We start from the raw sequence: 15,432 nt of genomic DNA on the forward strand, positions 1-15,432 counted from the left end.
GCTAGATGATCTATTGATGTTTTCATCTGGACTGAGGAGCAGTTGTGACCTATTGAGTGTTTTACTTTAACACAAAGGCTCTCATGAATCAGATTTTCATTTTTTTAAAAAATTGAGGAGCGTAGAGGGTACAGAGGATTGTTTGGAGTCTGCGTTCCCTGGCTCTTATGGGATTGGAAAGGGAACTTGCTTGAACAAATCCTGTTTTCTCCCAACACAGACCTTCCTTTCTTACCCAAACAGGCCACGGCTCAAATGGAAGAGAAGCTGAAAGACTTCACCAAGACCTACGAGCCAGACAGTGTGTTGCCTTTGGCCGACGGGGCCCTCAGTTTTATACATCACCAGGTCATTGAGTTGGCCCGAGACTGTTTGGCCAAGTCTCAGGAAGGCCTCATCACCACTGTCTATTTCTACGAGCTGCAGGAGAACATGGAGAAGCTCCTGAAAAGAGCGTGGAGTGTAAGGAACATTTCCCATGGAAGGGGTGGGAGGGCTCTGTAACAGTGGGTAAGTCCTCGTGAAGCACACCCCACTGATGCAAGCCATTGAGGCTAGGCTTGGAGGGATGTTTCTTTGGAGGGAATGTTGTTGGATTTAGGAGTGGGTGGGATCATAGAGTTGGAAGGGGCCATGCAGTGGTGGGATTCAGCCGGTTGTTGAAATGGTGCTCGTAAACAACCAGTTGTGAAGTTATTTGAATCCCACCATTGGGGCCATGCAGGCCATCTAGTCCAGATCTTGCATCATCCCAGGCAAGTGTTAAGAGGCGTATCTAGGGAAAATGGAGCCAGGAGCAAAATCTGAGTTTTCTGGCCCCTCCCCGGGCTCCATTTTCCCTGGATATGGGGGGCGGGAGAGATCGAGCCATCTGCTGATCTCACGGAGGAGCGCCCGGTTGTCGACAGCACCCCAGGTTCACCGGGCCGAGAATCTGAATTCGTGAGGGCTTCCAGGTCTACCTCCTTAAACTCCAGCCAGGTGCCCAGGTCTACCTCCCAAACCCAGCTGCAGGAGGTGCTCCAGGAGTCTACTCCTCCAGGGAAACTCCAGCTTAGGTGCCCAGGTCTACCTCCCGAAACCCAGCGAGGTGCCCAGGTCTACCTCCCGAAACCCAGCGAGGTGCCCAGGTCTACCTCCCGAAACCCGGCGAGACACCCAGGTCTACCTCCTGAAACCTGGCGAGACACCCAGGTCTGCCTCCTGAAACCCGCAGAGGCACCAGGGTCTACCACTCAAAGCCGGTGACAGTGGCCAGGTCTACTGCCCAAAGCTGGCGAGCATGGCCTGGGCACGGAGGGAGCTGCTGCGTGCCGTGCCACAGGAGAGCCTGGGCGCAAGGACCCAGCCAGCGGCCCCCTATGTGATTAGATGGCGTGCGCCTGGGAACAGGTGACACCACATGTCCCCCTGCAAGGGTTTGTCCAGCCCCTGCTTAAAGACTGCCGGAGCGGGGGAGCTACACCACCTGTTGCACGGCTGCACAACTCTTACTGTAAAATCCCTCCCTGATACCCAGTTGGCACCTCTTCCCATCATTTAAACACATTATTGGGAGTCTGACCCTCTGTTGCTAACAGGAACAGCTCCCCAGCTCCCTCCCACCCAAGTGACGCCCAGCCTCTTCCAAACACCTCTTCCTGAGCAGCCATATCTCCCTTCCATCCACTCTTCTCCAGATTAAGCATTCCCAAGTCCCTCGCCCCAGTGTGGCCTAGTGCTTAAGAGCAGGTGGACTGTGGAGAACTGAGTTCAATTCCCCACTCCTACCAGGGGCGGAACGAGGCAAACTGTAGCCCTGGGCAAAACCTGAGTTGGATGCCCCCCCCCCCCCGGGCGGCCACTCCACCACAACCAGGACATTGGTGCCTGCAGGGGGTGCATTTTTAGACATATCAGCACCAAAATTTTAGAGTATCATCAGGAGACTGTTCTTATGCGACCCCCCAGGTTTGGTGAGGTTTGGTTCAAGACATCCAAAGTTATGGACCCTCAAAGGCGGTGCCCCATCCCTCATTCTTTGCTAAGGTGATGGGGGCTACCCTTTTGCCAGCACCCAGGTTATGGGACTTCCTGAACCAAGCTGCACTCGCACCAAGCTTGGGGAGTCCCATCAGGACAGTCTCCATATATGGTATCCTGAAAGTTTGTTGTTGATGATATGTCCAAAAAACGAACCCCCTGCAGGAACTTATCCTAGAAATTTGCCTTAAGAATCTGTTCTTTGGTGCATTTTCATTGCAGGTTTTCTGCATTGCTGTCAATGGAATGCAGGCTGTATATGGGGACTTAACATGTCAAGGCACAATCTCAAAACTTTCATAGTCTCATCAGGAGACTGCCCTGATGATACTGAGTCCCAATTTGCTTGCGTAGTTTGGGCAGGGGCCTGTCTGTGGACCATCAAAGTTATGGGACCGCAAACTGTAGCCCCCATCTCCTATTAGCTCCCATTGGAAACAATAACAATGGGGGGGATAGGGGCACCCGCTTTGGGAGTCCATAACTTTGGACCCCCTGGACCAAACCTCACCAAACTTGGGGGGTAGCATAAGGACAGTCTCCCGATGATACGCTGAAATTTTAGTGGTGATATGTCTAAAAATGCACCCCTTGCAGGCCAAAAATGGAAAACCACTAAAAATACCCAAAAACGAACCCTGCATTGTGATGCCCCCCACAAGGTGGTGCCCTGGGCAGCTGCCCACCTTGCCCAGTGGGCATTACGCCCCTGACTCCTACACATTCCTGCTGGGTGACCTTGGGCTAGTCACAGATCTCTCCGAACTCTCTCAGCCCCACCTACCTCACAAGGGGTCTGTTGTGGAGAGAGGAAGGGAAAGGAGTTTGCAAGCCCCTTTGAGTCTCCTTACAGGAGGGAAAGGTGGGGTATGATTCCAAACTCTTCCTCTTCTCTTCTTCAAAGGTCTCCATGATGGTGGAAAACTTGTAAGAAAGAAGCCATAGCGATGCAAATGAAGCATCTGGGATGCCAGGGACTTTCATTCAGAGGGCCGTGGAGGGAGGGGCCTGGCAGATCCGGGGAAACTCCTTCTCTAACCAGCTGCCGCTTCTGTTGCTTGCAGGCCTACGAACGATCCGAGAGCGAGGAGGTGACCTTTGTCACTCAACTGGTGAAGAAGCTGCTGATTATCATCTCCCGTCCAGCTCGGCTACTCGAGTGCCTGGTGAGCCATTGGAAGATGCTGGTGGGGCAGGGATGGGAGGAACAGGCGGAACCAGAGGCGTAGCTACAAGGGGGCCGGGGGGTGCATGTCACACCGGGCTCCCACATGGGGGGGCACAACATTTTCAGGTTTGTTTTTTGTATTTTTTAGTGTTTTTCAGTTTTTGGCCTGCAGGGGGTGCAGTTTTTAGGCTAGCAGCACCAGAATTTCAGGGAGTTTTCGGGGGACTCTCCTGATAATACCACTCAAGTTAGGTGAGGTTTGGTTCAGGGGGTCCAAAAGTATGGACTCCCAAAGGGGGTGCCCCCATCCCCCATTGTTTCCAATGGGAGCTAATAGGAGATGGGGGCTACACCTTTGAGAGTCCATAACTTTGGACCCCCTAAACCAAACTTCACCAAACCTGGCTGGTTTCATTAGGAGAGTCTCCTAAAGATGCCCTGAAATTTCCCTAGCTATGTTTCTGGGCAGAACAGCTCAGAAGGATCCACTCCACTAGCAGAATGGCTAGATTCAAGTCCATTAGCACCTTAGAGACCAACAAAGCTGGGGGTGGGGGTGGTTATGAGCTTTTTAGAGAGTCAAAGCTCCCTTCATCTGATACAAGTTGGAATGGAGATCCCCGAGTCCTTATAACCCCATTTGAAGGCAGAAGTGTTGCAAAAAACAAGAAGCTTGGGGTGCAACTAGGTATGTTTTTTCCAACACCTGTGGACCCTGCCGTTCCCCCCTCCCTCTTCCTCCCCCCTTTCTTAGGGGACCATGAGTAGGACTCCATCAGTAATTCTGATATTAAGATGCTGCATTTAATTGGGAGTTGATTTTAACATATAGAGCCATATTTAATGATTATCTATAACTTGTTTTTATTGTGCTCTATCTATTTGTTTGTTCACCGCCCTGAGCCCTCTGGGGGAGGGCGGTTTATAAATACAATAAATAATAATGATAATGATAATGATAATGATAATGATAATGATGATAATAATAATAATAATAATAATAATAATAATAATAATAATAATAATAATAATAATAATAATAATAATAATAATAATAATAATAATAAGCTAGATTAGAGCAAAGGAGAAATGCTTAGGGGCAGAATATTAGCATCTGTAGTAAGAAAAGAATGGTTCTGAACTAGTGAATAAACTCACATTCTGCAATTTCACAATGTAATCTCCCCTTGAAGCTTTTCTAAAGACTACCCCTAGTAAAGATGCATCCCTTCTGAGAGTCTTGCGTCAAGGAAGGTTCCTTCTGCCGTAGGAAAATGCCTGCACCAGCAGAACCCGTACGCAGAATCAAACCCCGAGTCCACAGACTGATTGCTTCTCAGGATTTTTTCCCAGGCTCCCCACACTGACCATGTCACAGACATGTTTTCCCGATAGCACACCTCTCCCACAAGCGACATCAGTGGGCAGACCTGTGGTGGAATTAATGAGGGGGGGGGAGAGTTCTTCTTTTGTCCTAATCTATGGTTGGCATCTTCAGAAGCAGGTCATAGTAAGCTGTGTTTCTCTGCCACCAAAAGAACTTGCCGTGACATGCCTCCGAAAATGCCAGTCATAGATGCAAATCTACCATAGTAATAAGAACATAAGAACAAGCCAGCTGGATCAGACCAGAGTCCATCTAGTCCAGCTCTCTGCCACTCGCAGTGGCCCACCAGGTGCCTTTGGGAGCTCACGTGCAGGAGGTGAAAGCAATGGTCTTCTGCTGCTGCTGCTGCTCCCGAGCACCTGGTCTGCTAAGGCATTTGCAATCTCAGATCAAGGAGGATCAAGATTGGGAGCCATAGATCGACTTCTCCTCCATCAATCTGTCCAAACCCTTTTTAAAGCTATCCAGGTTAGTGGCCATCACCACCTCCTGTGGCAGCATATCCCAAACACCAATCCCACGTTGCGTGAAGAAGTGTTTCCTTTTATTCGTCCTAATTCTTCCCCCCAGCATTTCCAATGGATGCCCCCTGGTTCCAGTATTGTGAGAAAGAGAGAAAAATTTCTCTCTGCTCAGAGCATTTTTTCTACCTCCCATGCATAGTTTTATAGACTTCCCAATCATTATCCCCTCAGACGTCTCCTCTCCAAATTGAAGGGTCCCCAAATGCTGCAGCCTCTCCTCAAAAGGAAGGTGCTCCAATCCCTCAATCATCCTCATTGCCCTTCTCTGCATATTTTCTATCTCTCTGATATCCTTTTTGAGATGTGGCGACCAGAACTGAACACAGTACTCCAAGTGCGGTCGCACCACGGCTTTATATAAGGGCATGACAATCCTTGCAGTTTTATTATCAACCCCTTTCCTAATGATCCCCAGCATAGAGTTCGCCTTTTTCACAGCTGCCATGCATTGAGTTGACATTCCCATGGAAATATCAACTAAGACACCCAAGTCCCTTTCCTGGTCTGTGACTGATAGCACTGACCCTTGTAGCTTGTATGTGAAGTTTGGATTTTTTGCAGGTGTTGTGGTTAAGAGCAGGTGGATTCTAATATGGAGAACTGGGTTTGAATCCCCACTCCTCCGCCTGGGTGGCGGAGGCTTATCTGGTGAACCAGACGTGTTTCCACACTCCTACCTTCCTGCTGGGTAACCTTGGGCTAGTCACAGATCTCTCTGGACTCTCTCAGCCCCACCTCCCTCACAAGGTGTCTGTTGTAGGGAGAGGAAAGCAAAGGAGCTTGTAAGCCACCTTGAGTCTCCTTACAGGAGAGAAAGGTGGGGTATAAATCCAAACTCTCCACCTCCTCCTCCTCCTCCTCTTCTGAGTTCATGCAAGATCAGGCTAGCCTGGGCCATCTAGCTCAGGGTAGAAACGAGCCCCTGGCATGTGCAGGAGTGCACAAGCTAATCTGGTTCACCAGATATGCCTCCACAGCTCAAGTGGCAGAGCGGGGACTCAAACCCGGTTCTCCAGATTAGAATGCACCTACTTTTAACCACTACACCACGCTGGCACAACAGTTTTAACTCTGAATGGGAACCGCCGGAACCTTTTCCCTTTATTAATGACCTTCCCAGCAATGGACCGCAGGAGATGCCAGCCCCTTTTATCCCCAGCTTCTGCACCGTTCCCAGCATAACCCTTCCCTTGTAAAGGCAGAAAGGTGAGATAGAAATTTTGTAAATACAAACAATAAACAGTTACCCTTTTCATTGAATTGTGAGCTGTACCAGCCCTGACCTGAATAGCCCAAGCTAGCCTGGTCTCATCAGATTGCAGAAGTTGAACGGGGGTGAGTGAACCCTGATTAGTACTTGCACTGGCGTAATGCCCATCGGGCAAGGTGGGCAGCTGCCCAGGGCACCACCTTGTGGGGGGCATCAAAATGCTGAGTTCGTTTTTAGGTATTTTTAGTGGTTTTCCATTTTTGGCCTGCAGGGGGCGCAGTTCTTAGGCTCATCAGGAGACTGCCCTAATGATACCCCCCAGGTTTGGTGCAGTTGGTTCAGGGGGGCCAAAGTTATGGACCCTCAAAACTGTAGCCCCCATCTCCTATTAGCTCCCATTGGAAACAATGGGGGATGGGGCACCCCTTTTGGGAGTCCATAACTTCGGGGGGAAGCATAAGGGCAGTCTCCTGATGATACACTGAAGTTTTAGTGGTGATATGTCTAAAAATGCACCCCCTGCATGCACCAATGTCCTGGTGCAAAAAAAATTTTGGTCATGGTGGAGTGGAGTGACCATGGTGGGGGGGGGCATCCAACTCAGGTTTTGCCCAGGGCTACAGTTTGCCTCCTGAGTACTTGGATGGGGGTCCACCAAAGAAGTCCCGGGTTGCTGCACAACGGCGGACAATAGAGCCCTTCGGGGACGGGGCGGGATAGAAATTTGAAGCATAAATAAATAAATAAATAAATAGCAAAGCCCCTCTAGGCATTGCTTGCTCTGGGTGGCTCAGGCTAACCTCATGCCATCAGAGCTTGGAAGCTACGCAGGATTGGCATTGGTGAGTTCTTAGATGGGAGACTCTGCCCCCAAATCTCCAAAAATTTCCCGTACTAGAGTTGGTAACCCTGTTCCTGCCCCATGCTGAGTGAATAGAGGTGTGTTTCATCCTTTAGGGTGCCCAGTTCGCCCACATTCTTAGCTGGTACAAGGGCCAGTATGCCACCCCTGGTATTTAGGGAATGGATTCTGACCCCAAAATAGCTATAGCTGCCATTCTCCCTTCTGGAATTGAGAAGGCATTCTCTCTCTGTCTCTGCCTGTTTCGCGGATTCGGTCCCCACCTGCCCCTTCATGTTCTCTCAAAGTCCTGGAGACAAACTGTGGCCCAGGAAAAGCACTCAGTTCATGCTCAGAGGTCCCTCCTCTCCCCAAACCACAACCTCCCCAGGATCCAAACCCCACCCCCAGCCTCCAGGAATTTTCCCAGCAGGAGTTTGCAGTCGGAGGCTTTCACAGCTGGATTCAGCTGGTTGTTGTGGGCTTTCCGGGCTGTGCGGCCGTGGTCTGGTAGATCTTGTCCCTAATGTTTTGCCTGCATCTGTGGCTGGCATCTTCAGAGGTGTATTCTGTCTGTGATACACCTCTGAAAATACCGGCCACAGACGCAGGCAAAACATTAGGAACAAGCTCTACCAGACCACGGCCACACAGCCCGGAAAACCCACAACAACCAGTTATCCTGTACCGTTTGATTGCATATTGTACATCTGGGCTATCACGCTGGGAGCAGAACATACACTCCCCCCTCTCCAGTACTTCGCACAGAGAAAGCCCCGTACTGGCTCTCCATCAGGTCCCTCTACCTGCACCAGTCAGCTTTGAAGGTGCCTGCTGGTTTCCCTAACAACCCTCCAGCCAACCACAAGGCATGCTCGCTTCCTTGGCCCTGCCAATCACCGTCCAGCTTGAGGATACATTGCATTGGCCCGGCTAAGGGAATGGCTGTTGCTGTGCTTGCAGGCATCGCTTGCAAATGAATGAGGCGGGTAGCAGAGAAAAAGAGATTGGAGCAACCCCTAGCTCCCAATTGCCTTTGCCTTCCCTTCCCCGCTGAAGGGTGATGGGATGGGAGGGAGGGAGGGATGGATCCAGGAATGTATTTTGAACATCTTTAGCTGTCAAATGTTTCTTCCCAAATGAATAAAGGAAGTACTTCCACCTTCCCTGTTTGCATTGTCAGCACCCTTAATAATTGTTAAACTATTTCTCAACCCTAACTATTTCTCAACAGCCTCATCCCTGGCGGATTTGTCCTTTTATCTTCTGAAACTTTCCATCCTTCCACTATTTATCCACTCCATTTCCTCAAATTCCACCTACCTCTGTCAACTCCAGTCTTGCATTAAAATCACCAGTAATAATTATATTGGTCTTCAGGAATTCATTATGGAAACTGTCAATGTAGTTTTTCAGGGCCTCCCATTTTTATTTCGTTAGGTGATGGCGGGGGATGGTGGAATACAGACTGATTGTAATGTTTATATGCTATAGTTTTGCATTGTAGTAAATCCAGAGGTGATAGCTCCTGTAGACTGTTGCAATGCTTTGGGGCACCTTAAAGGTGTAAACATCCAAAATATACATAAAATAATGGCATGCTGAGGCATAAAATAATGGCATGCTCATCGTATCAAAGTGGGCAATGCATACTTTTGCTGAAATAAAGACCTACGGCTCTTTGTTTTGGGTGACTGAATCTCTCCTCTCTCTCTCTCTCTCTCTCTCTCTCTCTCTCTCTCTCTCTCTCTGCCTGCTGTTAGTTTACAACTCATTACTCAATGCAGTTAGCCCTGGATTTGAGGGAAATGACTTTAGGTGGTTAGTGGTATGAGAATTTTCCACATTGATTATCCTTGGAGATCAGTCTTGGAGAACCTGGTGGCAGCTTCCAGTAATAAATGATAATGGATTACCACATTGCATCTATCTGTCCATCTGTCTGTCTGTTATATGATTGCATTTGCATTTCCGCATTCCTGCAAAAAAGTTTAGGCAGAGTTCCCCAAGTTGGTGCCTGCAGGTTTCATGGCGCCTGGCGTTACTCCCCGCCAAGCTTTTCAGGAAGTGGCCAGGGCCGTTGAAGGTGCGATCATTATTGCCTGACCTCATTCAAATAAAAGGGTTTCCCACTGAAGGATCAGGAGAACCGGTGAGCACTTGAGCTCTCCTTTGTCAATATGTGGTTCTCGTTTTCCTTGAGGTTTTCCTTCTTCCCGGAAGGAGGGAGAAGAGAGGAGTTTGCTTTTGCCTAAGGTTGGCTGGTGCATCTGCTGTGTCATTTTGTGGGTCAGTCAGATCTAGCCCCAGCGATCCATGCCTTAGTTATGTCTAGGTTGGACTACTACAATGCGCTCTACTTGGGTCTACCCTTGAAGAGTTTTCAGAACCTGCAGCTAGTGCAACAGCAGAACACTGCGATTAGATTGCTAATTGGGGCCAATATCAAGAAGATGTTACCCTGATATTACGGCAATTACGCTGGCTACTGATCTGCTCCCTAGACCAGTTCAAGATGTTGGTGTTGACCTTTAAAGCCCTTCATGTCTTGAAGGGTATCAGAAGAAGGAGTTTGGATTTATATCCCACCTTTCTCTCCTGTAAGGAGACTCAAGATGACTTACCCGCTCCTTTCGCTTCCTCTCCCCACAACAGACACCTTGTGAGGTAGGTGGGGCTGAGAGAGTTCTGAGAGAGAACTGTGACTGGCCCAAGGTCACCCAGCAGGAACGTAGGAGTGCGGAAACACATCTGGTTCACCAGATAAGCCTCTGCCCCTCAGGTGGAGGCGTGGGGAATCAAACCTGGTTCTCCAGATTAGAATCCACCTGCTCTTAACCACTACACCATTCTGTCTTCTCTCATACGTTGCTGCCTGGGAGGTAAGATCTCTGCCCCATCCATCAGGTATATCTTTTGGGTGAAAACAAGGCCTTCTCAACAGTTGCCCCAAGATAATGGAACAGCCACTCTCAAGAGGCACGCCTCCCTTTTGATCTTTAGGAGTCTGCTGAAGAGTGTTTAATTTAGGACTGTGCTTAATTAATACAGTCCTGAATTGTGATTTTCAATGTTTGGTTATATGATTTTCAGTGTATTTCATTAACATTATCAGCAGACCTGAGATCTGTAGGAAGAAATGCAGCTAACACATATTTTAAATAAATACATAAACATGGCTTGGGACCCACGTACCTGCGGGACCGTCTTACCCCATATGTCCCGAATCGGTCTCTGCGTTCGGCAGAGGCCAACCTACTGGTGATTCCTGGCCCCTCAATGATACGGCTTGGGACCCACGTACCTGCTTGGGACCCAAATACATGGCTTTACAGCTCTGGCCCCCGCCTGGTGGAACGCTCTCCCACCAGTTGTTCGGGCTCTGCGGGATCTGGTTGAGTTCTGCAGGGCCTGCAAGACAGAGGTGTTCCACCGGGCCTTTGGGGAGCCTAGCCGTCGATAGGGGCCCCCTCCCTCTCCTCCCTCTCCTTTATTATAACATCAAGTGGATCCACCGCCTCATCCCCCCTCTGGGGCTCTGGGTGAACTGAAGCTGGCGCCATCTTGTTTTAATGTTAGTTTAATGCTAAGCTTAATAATGTTGTATTTTTAATAAGATAGGGTTTATTATTAGAGCCATATTAACTTATATTTATTGGATTTTAATTTATTATTGTGCTCTGTTATATGTTGTTCACCGCCCTGAGCCCTTCGGGGGAGGGCGGTTTATAAACCAAATAAATAAATAAATAATAATAATAATAATAATAATAATAATAATAATAATAATAATAATAATAATAATAATAATAATAATAATAATAATAATAATAATAATAATAATAATATTCTGTTTTAGATTTTCCTCCGCCTCCTGCAACAGCCATTTAGGAATGGGGCTCACGCCCCCCCCTTAAAACTCCAAATGTGCCTGCAGACTCAGAAAGGTTGGGGTACCCGTGAGCCCTAAATAATTGCATGAGTTCTGGGGGTGGAGGGTGTTTTTTGCAATACTAGGCAAGGGTCAAATGCTGGTAGGGGAAACATTTTGATGTTCCTGGCTTTATTATTTTATTTGTATGATTAATACAGTTAAATCAGTTGGGGGGGGGATACCCCAAACATTCTCAAACTATTATATATTCATAAGACATTTGTTCTTTCTTCAGTAGTGTGATAACCCAGCGGTCTTGGATAGACAAAAGACATTTTAGAAAATAAATGTTCAGGTTTTGTTATCCAAAATGCATTTGGATTGTGTGATGAACATTTATAGTTGGTTTGGCCCAAAAGGTAGAAGAAAAACTTGCCCGAAATTAATTTATGCCAGTTTCTCATTTTAATGCTAGTGCCACCTTGCATTTTATTTTTTGACAAATGAAGCTGTAAATAATTTAGGTGTTCCTTGGTTGTTTCCTAACATGTGAAAAGTTTGTTAACCTGTGTTAAGAATTCGGAGGTTTTTTACACTTGTTTTGGAGGGATATGCGCAATTGACTACCATTAAAGACTTTTAAAGAAATAAAATCTTGGGGGAGGGGGGCAGAGAAGACAGGTTGGGGCCCCCTGCTTCAGACAGTGCACACAGAGAGAATCCTGTTTAATCCTCAGTTACCCTGTGAGATGATGAATTGGACTGAGAGAATGACCAGGCCAGGCTTACCTGGTGAGCTTCACAGCTAAGCGGGGTTTTGAACTCGGTTCTTTTCCAAGTGCGACTGTCAGAGGACGACACCCACATAGCTTCTCTTCTCGATTGCTTCCCCAAAGGAGCCGCTACTTCTGCAAAGGGGAAAAGTGTTCTGTCGCTACCGTGCCATCTTGATGGAACAGCCCTGAATTCTAATCCTGACCACTCCGTTGCATTTTTAGGAGTTCAACCCTGAGGAGTTTTACCATTTGTTGGAAGCCGCTGAGGACCACGCCAAAGAGGGACACCTGGTGAAAACGGACATTCCCCGCTACATCATCAGCCAGCTGGGCCTCACCCGAGACCCTTTCCCAGGTAGCACAGCAAACCCCGCAAAAACCCCTCTAGGCAAGCAAGCAGCCTTATATGAACATGTCTGGGCCACAACGTGTGTTAAGCGGTACATTGTCCATGTTTCCATGCATGTTTCAGCATGCGTGCCTTGTGACTTCTGTGAGTACACGCAAGCTGTCCTTCATTCTGGCTGTTGAGTGTGGTGTGTCGTTGATTCTGAAAACTGCAAACTCTCCCCCCTCCCTGGCCCATTCTTCCTCCGGAGGGTGTCCTTATTGTCCCAGCGGTGCTCAGAAGTACAGTTGCCAACCTCCAGGTGGGGCCTGGAGAACTGGAATTACAACTGAGCTCCAGATGACAACGATTATCTCCCCTGGAGGAATGGCTACTTCGGAGGGTGGGATCTCATGACGTTATACCCTGCCGAGGCCCCTTCCTTCCTCACACCCCGCCCCCTTAGACTCCACCCCCTAAATATCCAGAAATTTGTAACTCAAAGTTGGCAACCCTAGCTTGGGACAATATATAAGAACATAAGAACTACCCTGCTGGATCAGACCAGAGTCCATCTAGTCCAGCATTCTGCTACTCGCAGTGGCCCACCAGGTGCCTTTGGGAGCTCACGTGCAGGAGGTGAAAGCAATGGCCTGCTGCTGCTGCTGCTGCTGCTCCCGAGCACCTGGTCTGTTAAGGCATTTGCAATCTCAGATCAAGGAGGATCAAGATTGGTGGCCATAGATCGACTTCTCCTCCATAAATCTGTCCAAGCCCCTTTTAAAGCTATCCAGGTTAGTGGCCATCACCACCTCCTGTGGCAGCATATTCCAAACACCAATCACACGTTGCGTGTGATATGACTGATTCCGCACAGCAAATGTATAATGGGTTGCGGTCATTATAAAGGAACTCATTTTCCTGTTTTCCCATTCACATGTGCACCTTGAAGGCAACAACAGTCCCGAGTTGCTTTCGCGCCTTCGCACAGAGACGCCTCTCTTCTGTTTTTAAATTTCTAGCAACACACGTGTAGCTGTGCAGGCAGGCAGAAATGAACCCTCACAGCCATACCGATCGTCCCGCAATACAGCCAGCTGCAACTGCACAGCTACACAGATGCAACCCACAAAATTAAAAAAGGGGAGCCAGGTGAATTTTCCTTGACCGTGGAGGATGGGGTGGAAGGGAGGGAAATGAATCGCCTCCCGCCTGGCTGTTCCAACTCCAACCAAGGATTTTTCAAAAGGACCGCTGGTTTAGCGATTTCCGGAAAACTTGGATTGGGGGTAAGGAAATGGGGAAGGCTCGTTTTGGGGGTGGGACCTGTGCAAAGTGTCCCCCCCCCAAACTCATACAGCGTCCTGCACCCCTTATATTTGCCTTGTGTGGCATTGATCGATAACTTTGTTTCTTAACAGAAATCCAAACAGAGAAGCGCGAAAGGGTTGGGTGTCAAAACAGAGCTTCAGAGTCATCGGATATTTCCGAGGCCTTAATGAAGAAATGACTCCAATGGGGGCCTAGTTATAAGCGGGGAAGAATGCAAATGACAGGGACTTGGCGTCTTTTGCAAAAGGAACAAGTTCTGTAGAGCAGGATCTTCCTTGAGGTATCGCCCACTCCCCAAACATGCACAGATGCACGCACATACAACACAGCAGGTGTTAGGCGAGGACTGTTACACTTCCACTACCGGTATCTCCCAGCACAACTTTGCTTGGCTCCCAGACAACCCAATCCCATGATTAAAAAACAAACAAACTCCCGGCCCCTTCCTCTCAGCAACTCAGCCACGGTGAATTGGACACCGTGCTGGATCTAACTGGCTACGAGTGCTTCTCTTCTCATGACGCTAGTTCTCAATGGAGTGAAGCCACCAAGTGGAAGCACATATTGCCGATTGTTTCTCTACAGATATACGTAGAGCTGCACGCACAGAAACAGTAGTAGAAGAAGAGTTTGGATTTATACCCCACCCTCTCCTGTAGTATACTCAAAGGAGCTTACAATCTCCTTTCCCTTTCCCCCCTCACAACAAACACTCTGTGAGGTGGGTGAGGCTGAGAGAGCTCCAAAGAACTGTGACTAGCCCAAGGTCACCCAGCTGGTGTGTGTTGGAGTGCACAGACTAATCTAGTTCCCCAGATAAGCTTCCACAGCCCAAGCGGCAGAGCAGAGAGAGAGCGCCTGCTTTTATCACTACGCCACTGCTGCCCCTAGTAGAATATTAGGGAGAAGGTTTCTAGTTGAGCGTTCTCCCAGGAATACAAGATATATTGTTGGGACGGTCTGGAGATGTACGCGATGATACGAGCCCCAACCTGCACCCTAAAATGGTTTTGCCAAGATGGAGGTTTGCCACCTCAGTGAGGACTAGAGGCCCCCCTGGTGGCTAGCGCAGGAGCCAAACTAGACATTCACTCAGATTTGGGTTCAGGTTCCCTGCAGCTATGCAGCAGCTGTGGGCAGTGGCCATTAAGCAATAACGCAGGAGCCCATTTCGGCTCGGAACACCATTGCGGGAGGAGGAAGGGTTCCTGCTCTCTCTCTCCCCCCACCTCAGCCATTTTCCAGGCTAAAACAGTACTGGGTGGAAGGAGTTATTTCCCTATTTGTGCAGCTCCACGGAGCACACCAGAGATTATTCCGGGAAACCGGCACCCAAGCTGTTGAAGCAAACGTCTAGTTTGGCCCTCAGCTGACGCCTGCGTGCCACAGTTTTCCTCTTCGATTCTGTGAAGCTAAAAGGGTGCTGAGGCACCCACCTTCCAGGTGACTGAAAGCACGGAAATCGGTGGCCAAGCATCAGGGACCGTCTTCCTGTGTTTACATCGAATCCACCCTTGCCTCTGCCTCGTGCCTCGAGATTTCTTTTCCCTCAATAACCTTCATGCTGGCTGACCTCTAAACCAGGCTCAAGTGGCTGCATGATAAGCAGAAAGAGTTAGCTTTGGGGATGCTTTCATTCAGGTGATGGTGCAGACCCCATATAGCAGTGATGGCGAACCTTTTTGGGACCGAGTGCCCAAATTGCAACCCAAACCCCAGTTATTTATCGCAAAGTGCCAACCCGGCAATTTAACCTGAATGCTGAGGTTTTAGTTTAGAAAAAACCGGTTGGCTCCCTCTTCCTCCACCCCACCTGCTTGAGCAGGGATCACTCTGCTCTAGCCTCCAGCAAGTCCTTCCAGCGGCAGCGACCGGGCTTCATGGCGCCCCCAGCATCTTCTGCCTTCGCTGCCCCTTTGGCAGGGTAGCAGCCACCCGGAGCACAGGCACCAGGCCCGCCAGCTGGTGTC

The 15,432-nt window shown here is 48.9% G+C and overlaps 1 protein-coding gene across 1 annotated transcript in view; it reads left to right on the forward strand.

Annotated features, from left to right (window-relative positions):
• The window catches only part of MAST1 (microtubule associated serine/threonine kinase 1), a 92,277-nt gene that overhangs the window by 36,185 nt on the left and 40,660 nt on the right, over positions 1-15,432 (forward strand). The window contains exons 7-9 of the mRNA XM_048488372.1: positions 244-453; positions 3,087-3,188; positions 12,025-12,157. Of these exons, the coding sequence (XP_048344329.1) occupies positions 244-453; positions 3,087-3,188; positions 12,025-12,157 (445 nt within the window). The remainder of the gene's footprint in view (positions 1-243; positions 454-3,086; positions 3,189-12,024; positions 12,158-15,432) is intronic.

This window comes from Sphaerodactylus townsendi, linkage group LG03 (assembly GCF_021028975.2).
Source record: "Sphaerodactylus townsendi isolate TG3544 linkage group LG03, MPM_Stown_v2.3, whole genome shotgun sequence".
Lineage (NCBI taxonomy): Eukaryota > Metazoa > Chordata > Lepidosauria > Squamata > Sphaerodactylidae > Sphaerodactylus > Sphaerodactylus townsendi.